The sequence below is a fragment of the Nicotiana sylvestris genome, chromosome 9 (assembly GCF_000393655.2).
Source record: "Nicotiana sylvestris chromosome 9, ASM39365v2, whole genome shotgun sequence".
NCBI lineage: Eukaryota > Viridiplantae > Streptophyta > Magnoliopsida > Solanales > Solanaceae > Nicotiana > Nicotiana sylvestris.
Genome location: NC_091065.1, coordinates 55,425,319 through 55,447,462, shown reverse-complemented (window position 1 = coordinate 55,447,462; position 22,144 = coordinate 55,425,319). Strand labels below are relative to the sequence as shown.

The 22,144-nt window shown below is 37.7% G+C and overlaps 1 protein-coding gene across 1 annotated transcript; it reads right to left on the bottom strand.

The window, feature by feature from the left end:
• Window positions 1-21,328: 21,328 nt before the first annotated feature.
• Window positions 21,329-21,937, bottom strand: LOC138877599 (uncharacterized). The gene has a single exon (XM_070157224.1). It carries the CDS (start codon window positions 21,935-21,937, stop codon window positions 21,329-21,331), a length of 609 nt encoding a protein of 202 aa, XP_070013325.1.
• Between the last annotated feature and the right edge of the window lie 207 nt (window positions 21,938-22,144).

Below are 22,144 nucleotides of genomic sequence, written 5' to 3'. Positions count from 1 at the left end.
TTTAAAAAATTTCCATACAAGTGATGTTTGGGACGTTCAGCCTTAGGCTTATCCCTTACAGGGGTACAGGGGGTAAAGCTCCAGACAGATATTGACTCTGAGTTAGAGCCTGTGTTGCGGGACTTGTGGGTATTTCATCTAATTCTTCATCCTCATTTTCTTCATCCTAACATGAGTCATTTCATCTATATGTTTTCTAAGTCTAGGAGAAGGGTTAGGATTAGGACTAGGATTAGGATTACTACTACTTTCACATTTACTATTTTTTACTACTTTTTTTAAACATGCCAAATACATTTTTAGGTGCCATAATTTAAATACGAAATTAAATTAAAAAAGCTAACACAAAAATTAAACACGCAAATAAAATACAAAAATAGAACACGTAAAGTAAACACAAAAATTAAGCACTAAAATGGTACGCAAAAATTATATATTAAAATCAGGAGATGGAACAAAGTGCACCTTGATTAAATATTGAAACTTGAAGAAATTGCTCGAAATAGTGCTCTAAATACTTGACGAATTAATTTAAAGCTTGAAAGCTGCTCCAAAAATTTGCCCAAATACTTGAAACTTGAAAGTTATCACTTGATAGTTGATAGTAACAAAATTGAAAGAATAATATAGATAGAATATTAGAATGTAAGAGATTTGAGAGAGAAGATTGATTTTTTGTGGGAAAAAAATGAAGAAGGATGGGGGGTATTTATCGTAGAAAATAGGGTCAAAGTGTAATTTAATAAACTTAGGGGTTATATTAAAAGTTTGGGGGGAGGGGGGAGAGGTAGGGGTTTTGGGGGGGTTGAGGTCATTTTGGCCGTTTATTAACGTTGGCAATGGCTATTTTTGCAATTTAAGCCGTTGCCCAACGGCTAGATTTCAAAAAAAAATCCAGGCGGGATGGGATGGGACTGGACGAAACGGGACGGTACGAAATGGTTGTCCCGTCCCATCCCGTGTCCCGTTTAACATTGGCCTATCCCGTTTAAATCGAAGTGGGAGGGCACGGGGCAAGACCAAGGCAGGTCGTCCCATCCTGTTGGAAGCCATAGGTAGATCTAAAGGAAACAATTGAGGAACTTAAAATGGAGAGTAGGCCTGGAAACAGTCAAAAGGGAAAGGAAGTTGTAAGTGAGGCGCATCTTATGCTTAAAATGAGTTAAAATCAGTGAAATCTAGTCTGTGTGCTGAGCTTGAGAAAAAAACAACTTTAGGAAGAACTAGGAAGAGTCAAGAGTGATCTTGAAAAATCACTCAAGTGGACCTGGTCCTCTGATGCTATCACTGTCATGTATACAAACAATGCGGGAAACATGCAGGGAATCGGGTTTCAAAGGGAAAATACTCCATACAACCCTTATAGCAAGTATGTCACTGTGCCTGACAATTGGCTATGCACTCATTGTGGTAACACTGGGCACTTTAAGGAAACCTGTAAGGCCAGATTCCAATCTCAACAGAAAAATAAAGTTTTTGCTGAAAAAGTAACTACTACTAGGGAACCTGGTCCTTCACATAAAAAAACGTATAATGCCTATTTGGCCCAAAAGAGCCCTAATTCACCCCTTTCCTCATTACAAGGGACCCAAACTTGTTTGGATTTCTAAATTTAACCCTTGATTTTCTTGTGCAGGGAACAGTGAAAGGGAGCAACCAACAATGGTATATGGATAGCGGCTGATCGAAGCACATGACTGGAAGTACAAATGATTTCCTTTCACTGAAAACCCTGCAGGGAGGGAGTGTATCCTTTGGAAATGGCATAAAAGGATACATTCTGGGAGTTGAAAGGATCGGGAAGTCTCTTTCTCACTTTATTGAAAACGTGTACTACGTGAAGGGATTGAAGTATAGCTTATTGAGTATTTCCCAAATCTGTGACAAGGGTAACAAAGTGGAATTTGTATCCAATGCGCAGTCACAAATCTTGTGACTGGTGAAGTGGTGTTAGTGGCCAAAAGATACAAAAACATCTATGTGACTAACTTTGAGTCATTGCAAAATGGGGATCTTAGATGTTTGAGTGTTGTTGATAATAATGCTGAGTTATGGCACAGAAGGCTAGATCATGCAAGTTTCACGTTGTTGAACAAATTGGTCAAGAAGGACCTGGTTCGTGGTCTGCCTAAGTCAAGGTTTAAGGATCACAGGTGTGTGATGCATGTGTAAAAGGAAAGCAAGTCAGATCATCTTTCAAGACTAAAAAGGAAGTTAATACCTCAATGCCACTTGATCTCCTCCATATGGATCTATGTGGACCCATGAAGGTGCCAAGTAGAGCAAAAAAGAGGTACATATTTGTCATATTGTACGACTATTCCAGATTTACTTGGACCATATTTCTCAGAACCAATGATGAAACCTTTCAAGTGTTTATGGCATTTGTGAAGAAGATCCAGGTGAAGATGAGCCTTAATGTAGTATGTATCAGGTCTGACCATGAGATATAATTTGACAATGCAAAATTCGATGAATTATGTGCTGAAAATGGCATCACTCACAAATTCTCAGCTCCAAGAACACCTCAACAAAATCATGTTGTGGAAAGGAAGAACAGAACGCTTGAAGACATGGCAAGAACAATGTTGATTGGCAGTGGCATTATAAAAGGTTTTAGGAAGCCGTCAATACTGCATGCTACTTTGTGAACAGATGCATGATCAGGTCCCTTCTAAACAAGATGCCGTATGAACTGCTTAACGGAAGGAAGCCTAAGATGACACATTTGAGAACATTTGGTTGCAAATGTTTTGTCCTTAATAATGGGAAGGAAGAACTTGGAAAATTTGATGCCAAAAGTGATGAGGGAATCTTTCTAGGCTATTCATCACGAAGCAAAGCCTACAAAGTATATAACAAAAGAACTCAAGGTGTTGAGGAAAGCATTCATGTGATCTTCAATGAATCTAATGACCCATGTGAAAAGGATTTGAATGATAAGACGATCAAGACGGAGAACAGTCACTTGTTCCTAGTGAAATTATTGACATGTCAAATGGAAAGGCTAATATGATGAGCCACATTGAGGAATCAAATGAGGATGGTGCAACCATATCTCCAACTGATGGAGAGGAACCTGGTCCCTTAATCACAACAACTGCAGCTGAAAACAAAGTTGTCGATGGTGTTCAAGGGACCCTAGATGCTGAGATGAGAAGCAATCAAGGTTCACATGCAGAAATACCTGGACCTTCTCACAACGAGGTTCAGGTGTCAAACTGGAAACACAAAAGTTCACACCCCCTTGATAACATAATCACTCCTCTTGATTCAGGAATTCAAACCAGATCAAAGACCAGAAACTCACTTGCCTTCTCAGCTTTTCTCTATCAAATAGAGCCCAAAAATATCAAAGAAACATTGAAAGATGTAGACTGGATTACAGCCATGCTGGAGGAACTCCATCAATTTGAGAGTAACAAGGTATGTCACCTGGTTCCTCGACCTGCAGATCGAAACGTTATAAGAACTGGGTGGGTATTCAGGAACAAACTTGATGAGTTTGGAAACATACCAAGAAACAAGGCAAGGCTTGTAGTTCAAGGCTACAATCAGGAAGAATGGATTGATGATGATGAAACTTTTGCCTCAGTCGCTCAAATGGAGGCTATCAGAATTCTTATTGCCTTTGCATCACATATGGAATTCACATTGTTCAAAATGGATGTAAAAAATCTGAATGGCTTTCTAAAAGAAGAAGTCTTCGTCAAGCAGCCTCTTGGATCTGATAATTATGAGCATCCTGAGCACGTTTTTAAACTCAATAACCTTGTATGGGTTAAAGCAGGATCCCTGTGCTTGGTATGAAAAGTTGTCAAAATTCCTTCTAGAAAATGGCTTTACAAGAGGGAAAATCAACAACACTCTCTTTTTGAAGAAATGAGGAAGGAACTAGATCATTGTTCAAGTCTATATTGATGATATCATTTTTGGAGCAACAGTTGAGTCCCTATGTGAAGAATTCACAAAACTCATGGGAAGTGAGTTTGAAATGAGTATAATGAGGGAACTAAACTTCTTCTTGGGTATACAAGTGAAGCAATCTCAAAAGGGGACAATGATAAGTCAACAGAAGTACATCAAAGAGCTACTGAAGAGATTTGACATGGAAACATCAAAATCATTAACACTCCCATCGCCACAGATACCCATCTAGACGTGGAGCACCCGGTTCCTTGTAAATCAGACCATGTATAGAGGCATCATAAGGTCACTCTTGTATCTCACTACAAGCAGACCAGACATTGTGTTCAGCGTGGGTTTCTATGCAAGGTATCAATCTAATCCAAAGGAATCTCATCTGAAGGCTGCCAAAAGAATATTGAGATATCTTAAAGTAACGCAGGACCTGGTTCTCTACTATCCCTCAGGAGACAACTTTGATCTTGTTGGGTAGGGGTGGGCGTTCGGTATTTCGGTTCAGTTTTTAGAATTTCGGTCCAGTATTTCGGTATTCGGTTTATCAATTGTGTATACCAAATACCGTACCAAATTATTTCGGTACGGTTTGGTATTTCTTATTTTGGTTCGGTACGGTTTCGGTTTTTAACAATCAATGCTAAGTGCTAACTGCTAAGTGCTAAGTGAAGTGCTAACAAACAGTGGACACGCACAACACAATTGAAATTCACTCTAAAAGAATATTTTTCAATATATAACACTATAATAAGTTAACAAGAACGTGCACATGGCTGAAACACCAACACTGTAATTTTCACTCTAATTTGACACTATAATTTTCACTCTAAAACTGTAAAACAACTGCACAAGTGCACAACCACAAGTCCACAATGTGAACGTGCACAACTGCACATGGCTGAAACCTTAAAGCCTGAAACTATGAAACAAGAATAACATCTGGTCATCTGCAGTTGCACAACTATATTACTGCACAAGAATAACATCTGCAGTTGCAGAATAACATCTGCAGTTGCAGAATAACATCTGCAGTTGCAGAATAATATCTGTAGTTGCACAACTGCCAACTGCACAATGCACATTACTAATTACACAGTTAAACAATTAACACAGTCCAACAAGTCCAACAACTTAAACACAGTTAAACACAGTCCAACAAAAATAGTCTTAACTCTTAAGTATTAACACTTAAACACAGTGCAACACTGCAACTGGCCAACTGCAAGTCTGCACAGTCTTAACACTTAAACAGTTAAACATAGTGCAACAAAAACAGAGAGGGCATGCTGATGCTGATTATGTAGGATATTTGGTGGACAGGAAATGCACGTCTGGAATGGCACATTTTCTGGGTTCCTATCTAATCTCATGGGGTACAAGGAAGCAAAACTCGGTGGCACTCTCAACTGCAGAAGCGGAATATGTAGCAGCTGCTTTTTGCTATGCTCAATTGTTGTGGATCAAACAGCAATTAGAAGACTTTGGAGTGTTCTCTAACTGTGTGCCTTTCCTGTGCGACAATACAAGTGCACTCAACATGGACAAAAATCTTGTCCAACATAAGAGAACCAAGCACATTGATGTATGTCACCACTTCTTCAGAGATAATGTTGAAAAGGGGCTCATCCGTATGAAATTTTGTAGCACAGAAGATCAGATTGTAGATATATTCACCCAAGCCTTGAGCAGAGAACATTTTGAAAGAAATTGCTTGGAACTAGGGTTGATAAAACCCAACTGAGAATCTGGTCCGTCGATGATTGGCTATGAAAGAAATGTCCAGGTAAAGTTAGATAAAAATTATTATCTAGAAAAGTCTAACTCATCTCTATACCATTACAAGTAGCCACGCATGATGATTACAGAGGAAATAAGCAGTTGATGCAATGCACGCTGGTAAAAAAGGCAAAGCTTACACGTGCAAGATTCGTTAAAGAACCCGGTTCTCCTATCACAGGTTAGTAGTTTCTTCGTTCTCTCATGCATAATTTTGAACGGATAAAATAGTGCCACATCATCAGTGTGTCAGTTTCTTTTCTCTGCGTCTTTTGAACCCAAACGTCTCACCATTGGTAAGCGACCCGACTCCCAAAATGGTCATCTTTTCTTAACCAGTCCCTCATCCATCTTAAGTAGATCCATCACTGTCACAAATCTTCACATCAAACTTCAAAAAATTTCTTCTTCTTTCTCACTTCAAACTACAAATACCTCCCCTTCAACTCATCACTTCTCACCATGACTGAAAATCAAGAAACCTCGAGTGTTCCTAGTAACACCCCCATTGAGTCCTCACCAGTTAAAACATTGATGTTAGACTCCTCACTCAACATCACTACTAGCCAAAACCCTAAGGCAGAGTCATCCCCAGACTCATTCTCCTCTCCTACCTAATCGAGTTCTGGTTCTCATCGAAGCTGCAAAATCTCGACTCCTAAAAGGTTTGTGGCTACGAGCTCTCCTCCTGCCTCACCGAAAAAAACTAGGTGAAAAGGGTAAAGTTGACGAAGAGGAAAATTAGGAAATCTCCAGTCTTCCTACGGAAGAAGGCTCTAATGTAGACCAAACTGCTGATCTTGTTAATGCTGACTCAACAATGTTAGTTCCTGGTCTTAAGTCGACAGGTAATGTTCCTCCTTCTCTTGAGATTTCCCTAGAGTTACAAGATAAAGAAGCAATAGAAAATATGTTGTCTATAGTTGCTGAAGGGGTTGTTATCGAGGAAGGTGAAAATGTGTCTGAGTCTTAGGGGGAAGAACCCAAGATCTTAGTGGAGAATATGGAGCTTGTGCCCGTTGAACCATCGGCATCGGACAGTGCTACTAGGGAACCTAATGAGGGACATGATCTCTCCTCGGAGGATCCAACTCAGGGGTCCTCTCAAGAACCCCCAGGTCAGTACTGATCCTGCTCCCTCTCCTCATTTCTATGATGAGCCTCTAGTTGTGATTATGCCTGAGATAAGAGCTGCATCTAGAGAAGAAAATAGGGATAGTGAAGAGGATTCCAATGATGTGCCGATTTCTAGCTTGGCTAGGCGTAGACCAGTAGTTACTCAAGAGCCAACTCCTACAAGACCTACTATTTGGTTGCAAAATAAGGAGGCTCTTGAGTCTGCTCTTAAGAAAAGCCAAGACAATCAAAGGAGGAGGAAATTGGTGAAAGATGGGAAGGTTGTGAATGAGAAAGTAGTACCTGTTGTCACTGTGAACGATAAAGTGGATGAGGAACCTGGTTCCTTGACTCGTAAGCCCTCATAAAAGCACTCAATCTCCAAGTCTAAATGGAGATCCTCTGAGAGTGCTCAGAATCTAAACTATGTGGAAGGTGATATTTCTGGTGAAAAGTTAGTGGAAGAATTTGGAGACAAGGTGATGGAAGAATTAAGTGAAAATTTGTCTGAAAAGATAGTGTTTGTGAAGTCTGGTGAGAAGGCAAAAAGTGTTCACAAATCTGTTAAAAGGGAAGTTGATACTGATGAGGAACCTGGTTCCTCCAAGAAGGCTAAAGTTGATGATCCCCAAAGTGCTGGGAAAAAGAAATTGAGAAATTAGAAGGTATTAAGGGGTCGTACCTTTGCCCCTGACATTTTGGAGGAGGATGGAATGAGACAATTGATTGAAATTTGTGAGTTTCAACGGTGGACACAATTGTTCACAGGTGATGCTCCCAAAGTATATTAGGAGGAAGTGCGTAGCTTCTATGCTGACTTCTTCAAAGTTGAGGATGACCATATCTGCATGCTGGTGAATGGGGTCGACTTTGTGATGGACTCTGCCGTTCTGGGGTCTATTCTGAATGTACCTGTTGAAGGGTTGTCTATTGTCCAAGCTCCTGCTCTTCAAATTTTAGAAATGTTATAGTTAAGGATAAAGCAGTCCAGCAGGGGGAACGGGTACATAAGAAGGCTCTCCTTCCAGTTTACCAATTGTTGTTTGAGATGGTGAATAAGGTTTTGCTCCCTTATGCTGAGAGAAGGTCCATGGCATCTAGAGCCGACCTGGTTCTCATGGAAGCGTTGGATGGTTACACCACCATCAACCTGCTTGGCATTATGATCGAACACATGCAGAAGGTGGCTGAGTTCAATGATGGTAACCATAGGCTGCCTTATAGGTTTCTTCTCACTAAAGTGCTTGAGTTCTTCAAAGTCCCTCTGGGAAAAGCTAAGATGGGCACTCGTAAAAAAACCTTCTCCAAGACCACTCTCAAAGAATGTGAGTGCATTGATAAGGTTGGAGGAGTTGGAAGCACTTCTACCATCTCTCGGCTGATCAACGCTCAGAACAGTGCTACAGAGGAGATCATAAAGTTAAAATCAAGGAATGTTATTCTTGAGGGTCAGCTTCAGGAGGCACCTAGTTCCAGTAGTTCTCAAAGCTCAGAGGTTGCACGTCTGACTAAGGAGAATGCTGAGCTCAAGAAACAATTGGAGAACCTGAAGGAGAAACTGCTCAATAAGCAAATGTCGGCGAATGCTCGAATGGATTTAGTCATCCAAACCCTTGCCTCTACCTCTAAGCCTTCTCCTTCTAGTTCTCTCTAGATAGTGTCCCCTCAGTGTCAAATTTTAAGTGTTGGTCTTTTATGTTAGTTTATGATGATGTTTGTGGTACTTGTTTTCTCATTTTGTTCTGAATTGTGGATGGTTGTTAGCAATATTGAATTTGTTCCCCGTCTTAAAATCCAAATTGTTTAATGGAAGATTTTCCCTTTTTGCTATATATGTTTTGCTTTTATGATCTGATTTTAGTCATGTTGTGTGCACATAAGTTACATGAGTTAACTCAAGCTAGACTTTTTTTGCTTAAAGCCTTTTACTAATCTTTTTATGATGCCAAAAGGGAAAAAATAATTCAGGGGGAACAGGATGGGAAACAGATTCAGGGGAAATACGACAAATGCCAATGTCATTCTGGTTCTTAGGGGGAACTTGAATTATAAGTTTGTCATCATCAAAAAGGGGAAAATTGATAGGTTATATGTGTATCCCTGCTATGTTTTGATGATCTAACAAACTTACTAATAAGAAACAAATAAGGAACCTAATACACATCCTCAAGAACTTAAAGATCAACAAGTCTCATGTTGGGGACACAGTTCTACTCTTCAGAGTCAAAGAAACAACAGAGGTAATAGATAGCTACCAGTTCTCGAGGAGACTGTACAAGTCAACTACCCCGACTATAAAGTTGTTGCCTATATATGCTATAATACAGAAACAGTGCAGCAGTCAACTTTATATGAAATGCCCCTTACCTAACTTGCTTACATCATTCAAAGTGATGTCACAAATAAATTATTAAAATCAATCAAGGTAAAACAAATCACTTTCACATTCAAGAATTGATCAAGCATTCTATCAAGTCATCCAACAATCTTGCAAATGACTCTCTAGGGCATCAAGAACAAAGAACAACATAGCAACGGACCAGTTTCCCGTATTGAGTTATTATATGTCCTTAGTTGTGTTGTACCTTTGTTGAAGCTCTTTACTTGTAATTCTTACGTTGCTTAGTTAGAAGCATAGCGTAGGAAACCCTTTGTAAATCATAAACACGTGTGTTTATGTCTAGGCTAGAGTTAGTTGAGTTGTAAAGTCTTTGTAATAGAGTTATTACAAAGTGGCTTGTAATAGAGTGTTACAAGTTAGTGAGGGATTAAGAGGTTAATTCCTCGGTTACAATAGGTTGTAATCTAAAGTTACTCAGTAGTGAAGTTGAAATCCTATAAGGGTAGGACGTAGTTTTTTATCCCGTGAACTGGGAATTTTTCACGTAAAATTCCTCTGTGTCATTTACTTACTGCAGTGTGTGTCACACCTCCTTTTTGCCTACACCCAGGAAAGGGTATATAAGGGAGTTTTTTCCAATTTAAGTGACGATCGAAATGGGATTATTTTACTTAAAGATTCAGAGTCGCCACTTGGGATAATTTTATGGTGTCCCAAGTCACCGGTTCAAATCCCGAATCGAGGAAAGGATTGACTCTGTTTTACAGTCCGCGAATACAGAAATCTGGGTAAGGAATTCTGTTAACCCGAGAGAAGGTGTTAGGCATTCCCGAGTTCTGTGGTTCGAGCACGGTCGCTCAACTGTTATATTCAGCTTAATTATCTGATTTTAAAAAATTATAAACCTATGTGCGAATTTTAACTTTCAAACCGCTTTTATTTAATTTTTAAAGAAGATTAAACGTCGTTTAAAACACGTCTTTGGATTGCACCACATGAAATACACCCGCAATCCTAAACATATTTTATTCAACGTTTTAAGATTTGATTTGGGTCACATGAAATGTACATCCGAGTTTAGGAAGGTAATATTATTAATATACGCGCCTAAAGCAACTACGCGTTTTTAAGTTTGCGAGGGCCATGGAAAGTTTGCTAATGGCACACCTCGGAAGAAAACATACCCATTAATTAAATGAAGGTCGTGCATTTAAAGTTTTTGTTGGTCACGGCACGCCTCGAATTCAATTTTAAGGGAAATTCAAGATTGAACTCTTAAGGGCCCTAACTATATTTGCTAAGTATGGCACACCTCAACTGTTGACAAAGAGCCAAATTAAATCTGAGGAGAATACTGAAAGGGGTTATAATTACTTTAACCTAAGGTTTGAACTTAATCCGCTTAATCAACAAGAAACAAAAAAATGCAGAAACTGCACTATCTCTAGCCTAAAGCTTGGCCCGGCCTGAAACCCAATTGTAGTTGCCCCTTACTACTGATTCTACGTGAGAGGTAACTGGGCTCAAAGGGAAGCCCAGCTGGGCAGCCTAGTTACGAAATGAAGGCAATTGTATTTGGGCCAATGATGATGGCCCAAAACATGATTCAACAAATATACTTGAAGCCAATTATCATTCAAGGAAATTCTGGATTTGGACGAGTGCTAACAATCCTTAAACCAAATTTAAAACATGTTCAGAACTCAGTGCATGTATTATATAGCAAAAAATATATAATTTCCAGTAGTGACGATAAACCTTTTTGCACAAGTTGCTCATCACTTAATGTCAAAACTTACTGATTACAAATTCATGCAGCATCCGTTTCAAACTGACCTAGTCAGCAAAACTATACCAACTCGAAACTTTCTAAATAAGATGAGAAACCAAGCATGATGAACTGATTCCAATCTGGAGGCTTCCAAATCTAAATCGGACTCAGATTCATTTGAAAGTACCTTTAGAATGCTCAGAACTCAGTACATGAATAGAAGTAGGATTACATGATAAGTCATACAATCCGAGATCCAGACCTCAAACTATACAAGAACAAACTTAAACAAGATTGAAAGAGAGCACAGCCTGTACCAAATTTGTTAGAACAAAGTCTAAATTGACTTACATTCAAACTATGGTTGTGACAAAACACAATCCAACAGCCAGACAATTGTTGCTAATTAAATTAGACCATAGTCTTTAATTAATACACATTAAGAGACCTAAATAGATTTAAATCAACTACATTTAAACAAGCTCAGATCCAAGCCTTAAAACAAAATGAAATGCACATAAGAAGCTAAACTAAAACATAAATGACAACAGGGTAGAATTTAACACAACAGGGACTGATGTTTTCATTTAAAACCAACTGGATCATAGATCTTTATACAAAGCTCAATCAGGTTTCAGTTCCATCCAAGTTTCAAGAGCATACCTAGAAATTGAAAGGGAAAAAGAGGTGAAGAAGCAGTAGATAACAACAGAACAAAAAGCACAACAGTATCAATGCAACAGTGACCTCACATCAGCTTGAAACCCAGAAAAACCAAAAATCAAACCATCTCCCAACCCAGGTGCAAGATGTGAAACTTTCAGAGATTTTAACTAATGAAGAAGATCAGAAATCCCCAGCTGATACAGAATTTGATCAGTTTTTATCAAAGAAATATGCTGGAAATCAGCGTAGTTTTAGAATTCTCAGCCGTTTTTGTTTTCTCAGAATTTTTATCTCTTTCAAGGCTCTTTGGGTCTGCCTTGAAAAGCAAGTTTTGGATGCCTTTATAGGCAAGGGACTAGGGCAGACCTTAGGAATCAGTTTTTGCATTTTGCCCCTTTTGAAATTTTCATTATAACTTAGATATCCCTAGTTAAAAACCAGAAATTCACAACTAACCCCAACCCCAGCTTCCTAGAAACTTTCCTAGGTAATTATTCAGAGATTCTTTACCTAAAATACCCATAATAACCCCCAAATCCTCTGTTATTACTGCAGGACAAAGTCCAAATTCTAAAACTGGGCCTGTCAATCCCGGCTTAAATCCCCACACTGGATTTTGATTTTTCACAGCCCAATCACAATCCTAGATTCATAATTTCAAAAGCCACAAATTTAAAAACTAATCAAAATTTCCCCAAAAGGAGACCCGAAAACCTTAAAAATGCAATCAAAATAACAAAAGAAAGTGGATGAACTAATTAACCTAGACATGCAGCAGGAATTTAACTAAGTTATAGGCTTAATTAACTAGGTGACTAACTAGAACAATAATCATGCTATTTAATCAGAAGAAACTAAACAAATCAATTAGGACCAGAGATCGGGCTTGGGAAGACAAAAAGAACTAGCGAAGACTAGACGGACAAACCTCAAACTCGGCCAAAACTTCGACCAAACTTCAAATAAGGAAAGAAAGAAAGAAGAGAGGGACACCAAGTGAAACACGAAAATAGAAACGGACCCAAAAATGAGAGAGAACTCACCGGCTAAACTCGAAGTGACACTTGATAACTTGATTCACGCGAAACTAATGCCAATAGCTTTTCTCTGTCAAGAAAGAACGAATGGCATCAATCTTGTAGTGAGTCGGCCTTCCAAATGTGAGAAAAGCCAATCCAGGTCGATACGTGCCACCAGATTCGACCGAAAATGATTTTAGACCTTTAGGGTTCGAACTCAGATGTAAGATTTGAGAAAGTTTGGACATATTCGAGGGCAAAGGGTTACGGATTTGGTATGAGGAGGTGAGAGAATTCTGGGGTGTTAAAATGGGGGTGAACGGAGATGGTCACCGCCACCTTGGGGCGGTGGAAATGGAGGCGGCGTCATTAGGGTTTGAGGGTTGGAGTCCATGTGAAAGAGACGATGAGGGGGTAGGAGGTTGTGTTTGGACACTTGTATATCAAGCCACCCCCACTTCCTAGCCGTCTAATCCCATAACCTCGACGGCCCAGATCGAAACTAACTTAAACGAGGTCATTTGGGTTGAGGGAGGAGGTGGACCGAGTTAGTGTGACTTTGGGACGGGTATTGGGGCAATTTGGACGGGTTTCAGGGGTGTAGAGGTATGGGCTTGGAGATAAATCAATTAATTTTAGCCCAAATTCCCTTTCCTTTATTTTAATTTTTTCAATTTTTCTAATTTCTTCTAAATTAAAATTAAAATTAAAATAAACCTAAATTGATTTCTAATCAAATTATCCTACCAAATTAAATTAACTACTCTAAATAATAATTACCACAACTAATTAAATACCAAATTAAAGAAAAACCACCAAAATTCGAAATTAAAATTAAAAAGTGCAAAATAAACTATTTTTTCCATTTTTTATAAAACACTAAATTACTAATTAATTCAATAATGCAAAATTATATCTTAAATGCAAATGCAGTGTATTTTTGTATTTTCATGAATTAAATAAAATAAATATGCACAGACAAATGCAAACAATTATCAGAAAATGCCACAAAATCCACAAAAATTGCAAATAATGAAAAGAAGTTATTTTATTTTGAATTTATGGTAGTAATTCATATAGGACAAAAATCACGTGCTCACAGGTGTACTACGTGTGTCTTGTGAAAACTAATTTAAAGTCAGGGACGATAGAATAAATTTAAAATTGGAATTGTTAGTCAGGGACGATAGAACAAATTTAGCAAAGTATCATATGCCATGTGAGATTGTACACCAATTTAAAGTCATTTTCCATGCACTGGTGTTTTACTCTTAAGAGATCGTTTGGTTACCCTATATAGTTAAAATCCTCAAAAACTTTTCTATCCTCCAATTCCTTCTGATTATTTTACCATAATAGGAGTAACGCAACAAAACTAGTTCTAGGGTGAGAAAGGTATAGGATATAGTAATAAAAAAATTGTACTGTAACAACATTTTGGCTAATACATTGGGGTCTTGACCAATTATGAAGCAGATTGACACGAGTTGACATGCAAAAAAAAAGAACTCTGAGCAAGATGTACAAGCCATATTACTACTATTATCACAAAACTTTGTGTCTGTGAGTATCAAGGGCGAAGGCACACTTGGGTTAAGGTGGACCACTCTTTGTTGGAATACTATACTATTTATATAGGTAAAATATTATATTTTAGAGGTACATAACATGTATTGAACATTCTTTGTGAGATTATTTTTTACTTATTTCAAATTTGAACACTCTTGAGAAAATTTCTGACTTCGTCAATATTGAAACATCAAGCTAAGGAACTGACGTTACCAGCTACAACAATAAGCTACCCACTCTGTATACGAACTGTAATGAAAAAAGAATTACTTCAATTCTAATAGTACTATTTGATGAAAGTATTATTACTGAGTATGTAATGCAAATTTGTGCACGTAGTCCTCATCATCAAGAATATCATCTGCTTACTCGATTCTGATATCATACTAGCCACAACCAGAACGATTCAAGATCACCTTCATACTCTGACTGATCATCACCTTTTTTATTATCTCCAATTACAACAGTAGTAGTAGCAGCAGCAGCGTCTAATTTCTCCCTCTCTTTACTGCTTCCTCTCTGGTAAGTGATTTCATAGTGATTATTCAGCTCATGTTCATCATTGTGCACAATTACCTTGTCAAGAAATAAGGTGTCAGAAGTTAACAAGTTATGTTTAACAGCATATTCTTTCCATTCTCCTCCTCCAATATAGTATCCATCCTCCTCGCTACCATGCACCAATTTCATCTCCACTATATTGTTTCCCACTGGATCAAACAAAGTTAGAGGTATTTCTCCTCCTACTGCAGGAAGAGGAAGATCATTTAGATTCTCTTCTACTTCTTTCTTTGGCAGTATTAATTTTACACTATCAGCATTTTCAGAACATAATTTCATCTCAACAACTGGTTGTATCTCAATTAATCCTGTACCACAATAGGAATAATTTTCACTCAACTTCCTTAGATAGAGATCTTTGACTTCAGCTCTAGACAAGCGCCTGACTAATACATGATTGTCAATGGCTCTATGGTCGGAAATGTAATCGACTCGAAGACGCTGGTTATCTGAAATCTCAATTACTACCAAATCCTTAGGTTTCAACTGATGTTCCTGTACGAAGTTCTCCCATTCTCCGGTCATATAATATTCATCTTCCTCCATGTTGCGTACTAATTCGACTTGGCATTCTTGTTCGTCAAGGTCAGCGCTTTGTAATTCTGGACTCTGTAAATAATGCGCCAGTTTCCTGGGAATCTGTAACTGACCAGTAATGTCATCTTCGCTTAATTGCTTTTCAAGAAACAGTTTCCTGTTTTCATCTCTATAAACCCACGCAGTTCCAAATGGGTTACATCTGCCATTAATAGAAGAAGCATCAACCGGAATTATACATAAATAACTCTTAATTACAATTTGATTTCATCACTTTCTTGATCACCTTATTCATTTCGTAAAAGAATTGTAATTTTCTACTTCGTTCTTGGAATCAATCATCGAAATTAACTACTATTAGTACTAGATTGGTTCTGGTTTAAAGAAAAGGGGAATTATTCAAAACTGATGAAAATTGAAAACGATTAAGTAACATACTTGATTTTCAGAGAAGCACTCCTCGATTTATCAGAGAGGTGAATGTCTTGAAAGTTATCGCAGATTTCATTCGCCGCCATGTCTTGAAAGTTGTCATTCTTGTCTTTCTCCAGTAGCCCTGAATTGTCTTCCATCTTAGACAGTGAAATTCTTGAAATTTTTGCTTTAGAAAGTACGCTATGAATTATGTTCTTCTGAAGAGAGACGTAAATGAAAACAGAGGAGCTAATGGAAATATATATGGTTTTCAACTTTCACCGTTATTTTTAGCTCTAGTTCCACTTTTCTTTACTTTCCAGTTTCATTCATGTCTTGAATTTTTCCTTTATGACAATTATTTGCGAAAGTTTCACAAATAAATTGAAATGTCTTTAAAAAGTTGGCGGTTAATCTTTTAATAATAATATTATAATATACTACTATAAAATATAAGGAGTTGTTAATTTTCAAGTCCATGAATAATAGGAGTAACAGATATACAAGAGAGTATTCGTTTTGTCCATTGGGTAGCTTCTGGCACGGCAGAGTGAAGAAACTCGCTAAGATTCTGACCGACATTGAAGCAGAGCAAGCATAGATGAGAGAAGGAAAACGCATGCAAAATTTGGGGATATTTTTTGTTCATTATCAATAGAACAGTAGTACAAATCTCTGTTTTACAAGGCAGAATTAGGACTTGTTCGGGGCTCGTCCCGGGGCGGAGCACTCGTAAAACGCCCCTGAACTTATGTGTGGGACTTAGTTCCGTGAGACTTACGCGCGCCTCGGCCGTCGGGGCTTACGCCCTGGACACGCCCAACGCTCAGCGTACTGAGCTCGCCTAATAGAACTTTATGCAATTGTGTGTAACTAACCTTGTAAATCCTCTAATTTTCTTAATAAATCGTTGACTATTCCTAATTAAAATAAAAATTATTGCACGTTATCCTCTAAGACTACTATGATAGTAAATTTTAAATAAATCTTTCATTTAAAAAGTATTTATTTATTAACTTTTGTTAAGTCTTTATTATATAATAGTCCATAATTTTTTGTATAAAATTATTTCCTAAATATTATTTTTCTCACGTTTACGAGATACAATACTTATTCAATTTAATAGCTCAGTATTAGCTATTAACTATTTATAAATAATTAGTTATCATGGTATTTTATGGTGAATTATCTGTCACTTTATTAATTTATTGAAACTAAAAAATAAATAATGCTAGAGAATCATATTTAAATTGTGAATTATATTTTTATATAAATTCACTTTCAAGTAGAAAGCATATTAAATAAAGGAGTATCTTAAAAAAATATCAAATTATAATATCGAATTCTTTCAAGATTTGTTACTCCTTAAGAAAATATTTGAGTTGTAACGACGTTGCAGCTAATTTTCATATTATGATATATGTCATACTTTTTGTATTATTCATAGTTGAATTATTATTTATAAGTATTTTAAATATTATTTTTTATAATTTTATGATCTTAATATAATTTTTATAATTATTTTTTATTTAATACTATCTTCAAATTCTTGAAATTAATAAAATTTAAAGATCTGTGGGACTTACGCCCCATGTCCCAAGGCTTACGTCTCGCCTCGTCAGAGGTAAAACAGCTCGCCTCACGCCCCCGCCTTTTAAAACCTTGGTACAAATGAGCTAGCTACACACACACACACACACACACACACACATATATATATATATATACATACATACAAGTTGCTAGCTGGTGCCAGCTGTCTAAACTAACCTCCACTACCAACATAATTAGCTAATAACTAATTACACTTCACTAACTAATATAGTTAAGACATATTAGGTCGTTAGTGCACAGTTAGGCAGTTAGCTAATTCTTTCACACACACCCTCAAGCTAGGAGCTATGAAGATGTTCTTCATGCCTAGCTTGGACAGCAAATAATGATGTTGAGTTGCACCCAAGCTCTTAGTAAGAATATCTGCATGTTGCTCTAAAGAGGGAATATGTAATAGATGAACGAGGCCAAGTTGCACCTTCTCGCGAATGAAATGACAGTTGATATCAATATGCTTTATGCGCTCATGAAACACTGGATTAGCAGCTATTTGAATCGCTGACTTACTGTCACATAGCAAAGAGATAGGTTTCCGAATATGCACCCCTAATTCCTTAATCAAACCAGTCACCCACAATATTTCTACAACTGTTGATGCCAGACTTCGATACTCAGCTTCAGCTGAGCTTCTGGATATAGTAGTTTGTTTCTTCGACTTCCATGAGATCAAAGAGCTCCCAAACTTGATCAAATACCCAGTAATTGATCTCCTAGTGTTTGGGCAAGATGCCCAATCTGCAGCACAATAGGCTGTAAGCTGAGATGAAACATCTGCAGACATTATTATCCCCAAGTCTGGAGACTGCTTGATATACTCGATCACCTTGATGGCAGCATCCACATGTGATGTTTTAGGACAATGCATGAACTGACTCAAGCATTGCACTGCAAATGCAATATCTGGTCTAGTCATGGTGAGATAGAGAAGTTTCCTAACTAACCTTTGATAAGTACTAGGGTCATCAAAAACTTTATCATCTTCAATACCAAACTGAGTGTCAAACTCCAATGTTGTAAGCTTCTTATTGGCCTCCAAAGGTGCCCTTATTGTCTTTGAACCTGAGAGTCCCATGTCTGATATGAGTTCTAATGCATATTTTCTTTGATGCATTAGAATTCCCTCTTTGCTTCTAGAAAATTCAATCACTAAGAAAAACTCCAGCTCCCCTAAGTCCTTGATTTTAAAGACTTGTTGTAAGTACTCCTTAGTCTCTTGTATTAAGATGGCATCATCTCCTTTGATTAGTAGGTCATCAACATAAACTAAGACCACCATTATTTTCCCTTGAACTTTTGTGGTAAATAAGGAATAGTCTGAGTGACTCTGACAGAACCCAAAAGTTGTAAATGCAGATGTTAGCTTGATGTTCCACTGTCGAGAAGCTTGCTTGAGCCCATACAGTGATTTGAGGAGTCGATAAACTTGATGTTGTCCCTCACAAATAAATCTTTGAGGTAGCTCCATATATACTTCTTTAGTTAAATCACCTAAAAAAAAGGCATTGTAGACATCCATTTGATGAATGTCCCAATTATTCGTTGCTGTCAATGAAATAACAATCCTCATTGTTACCATCTTGACAACAGGTGAGAATGTTTCTTCATAATCCAGTCCCTCTCTTTGACTATACCCTTTGACAACTAACCTTGCCTTAAACCTTTCCACTTCACATGTAACTTTGTATTTAATCTTGTATACCCATCGACAACCAATAGCCTTTTTCCCTGGTGGCAAAGGCATCATGTCCATGTATTGTTGTATTGCAATGCCTTGATCTCTATCTGCATTGCTTCTATCCACCTGGCATCCTTGATTGCTTCTGCATAATTCTTAGGCTTAACTTCTGTAGAGAATTTGATGATGAAGCTTTGATACTTGGAGGACAAGGAGTCATAACTAATGACATATGAGATTGGGTATAAACAAGCATGTGCTTATCAGTCCTCACATAGTCTTTAAGCTAAATACGTGGCTTAGTTGTTCTCCCTGATCTTCTTTCAATCAATGTTATTGTTTAATGTTCTTTTACTACTTCTATGTGTTCAATTAAGTCTGTCACACCTTCATAGAGGCCCTGAGAATCATGGTTTTCTTGATCAATATCTACTGATGCACCTGGAGTCTGCTGTGAAGTAGAATCTGCAGCATCTTGATCAGGAAAAATGCTTCTACTTGCAATATCTAAATCATCCACCATACAAAACCTTCTCAATTTTGTAATGTGAGGACTTTGAGAGTTTTGCTCTTCATGGGTATCCTGAAAAGGAAATATGCTCCCATGAAATATAACATCTCTACTAATAAAACACAATTTGTTAGACAGATCAAATAGTTTGTATCCTTTCTGATGAACTCTATATACTAGTAACACTGATTTCACTGCTCTTGGACCAAACTTGTCTTGTTTAAGCAAAACATTTGCATAACAAAGGCAGCCTATCACCTAGCCAAAAAGGGTGGCCTGCTGTACAATGCTTCAAAAGGTGATCTACCTTTCAAAATGGTAGATGGTACCCTGTTTATTATATATGTTGTTGCTTCAACACATGTGCCCCAGAATCGAATTGGCAAATTAGACTGGAACCTAATTGCTCTTGCTATTTCTAGGATGTGCCTATGTTTCCTTTCCAACTCTCCATTCTGTTGAGGAGTGTAAGGACAAGAACACTGATGTAAAATCCCATGACATGTAAACAATTCTTTGCAAGACATGTTAAAAACTTAGTTCCATTGTCTGACCTGAACACTTTAATCATTTTTTCAAATTGGTTAAGGATCATTGCAATGAATGTTTTAAGTAACTCAGATACATCTGATTTCACTCTCATTAAGAAAATTCATGTCCATCTTGTGTGATCATCTACTAATGTCAAAAAGTAATTCATTCCATTATAGGTTGGGACCTTATAAGGGCCACATACATCCATGTGCATCAAATCAAAAGGTTCATCTGCTCTACTAGTACTGGCAGAAATGGTAATCTTGTTTGTCTAGACAATGGACACACATCACAATGTTGTAATTGAAAAGCATCTTTATTTTTAAAACCAGAAATCTTTCTAATAACTGCCATGGGCACATGGCCTAATCTCTTGTGCCAAATATCAGGTTCTTTCATCTGTTCGACTGTCATAGCCTTTGCTCCATTTATTCCAGCTTCCTTATGGTGTGTTCTCAGTATATTCAAATCATCTTCTCTACTACCAATTGCCTTCACTTTCCCAGTGCAAAGATCCTGAAATATGAAGTGTTAGGAAAAAACATTGCGCAGCAATTTAGTTCCTTGGTCAATTTAGACACTGACAATAGATTGAACTTAAAACTTGGTACACAAAGCATATCCTTAAGGGTATCACCTCCTCCCAAAGGACTGTTTCCTATCTTGGTTATTTTAGCAGACTCTCCTGTGTGCATTTGCACATTTCCATCACTTCCTACTTTACCATCATCCAATAACAAACGTCTATTCCCTGTCATGTGATTTATAGCTCATGTGTCCATTATCCAATATATTGCATTATCTCTAACAAGAAAATACTTATCTTCCAGATTTGCACTTATTTCAGATGTGGAAGCCTTGATGAGCATGTTGAGCAGCATATTGTATTGTTCCTGTGTGATCATTGGAGCAGCAGTGTTAGTAGAATTGATGTTTCCTTGATTGGTTGCACTAGTCTCAGACTGCATAGAATGTCCATCCACCACATTAGCTCTGGCCTTGGACTTAAAACTTGCAGGATACCAATCAGCTTGTAACAATTTTCCCTAAGATGACCCTTCTTGTTGCAGTAGCTATAATGCATCAGCTTGAAACATCCATCTCTTGTGTGACCCTTTCCATGACAATAGTCACATTCTATACCGCTTCTCTTCTGCTTAGGCGCATTATTTCTGGCTGTGAATAGTGCAGATGATTCCATTGTTTCAGCTGTAACATAGTTACTTCCTACCACAAGTTTTTGACTCTCATCCTGGACAATCAAGGCATACGCTTGGTTCATATTAATCTTTTGACTCATTTCCTAACTATAACCTTCATTTAGTCCTATTAAAAGCTGTAATAGGCGTTGATACTGCAAATGCACTGCAAAATCCTTTGATTTCTTGCAGTCACATGAAGGAGGTGGCATCTTCGAATCATACTCATCCCATAAAGCCTTTAACCTCGAATAATACACTGACACAGATAATGTTCCTTGTGTCAAAGTAAAGATCTCCTTGTGAAGAGAATACAAACGTGATCCATTAACTTTATTGAACCTCTCCTGTAATTCCTTCCAAACCAAGAGTGCATTAGAGCGAAACAAAATTCCACTTAGCGATTCTTTGCTCACATTTTCAGTAAGCCACGAGACTACTATTGCACTACATCGATCCCACTGATGTCCTAAAGCTGGTCTAAAAGTATCCCTAGTGATTGTACCATCAATAAAAGCTAGCTTATTTCTTCCTAGGAGTGCAACTCTCATTGCTCGATCCCACAAAGTGTAATTTTCCATCCCTATGAGCTGAATACTAACTAATAAGGACCTAGGGGCATCAGAAGGATAGAGATACAAGGGGTGATTATGATCAATCACCACCGGAGCTGGAATAGAGCTTCCTGAATCAGATGCATCCTCAATCGCCATGGTTATACAGTAGCAAATTCAGTGAACTTGTAGATGAGATGAAGAATCACTAATCAAAAACAGAGTTTATCAATTGAATATAGAGCTCGCTACAATCCAGATCATAAATCGTTTTCTTACAGAATTGACAATGAATCTCTCGTTCGTCTTCAATCCGCGAAGAACAATCCTTAGACCTTACTGGCAAAGCCTCGCTCTGATACCATG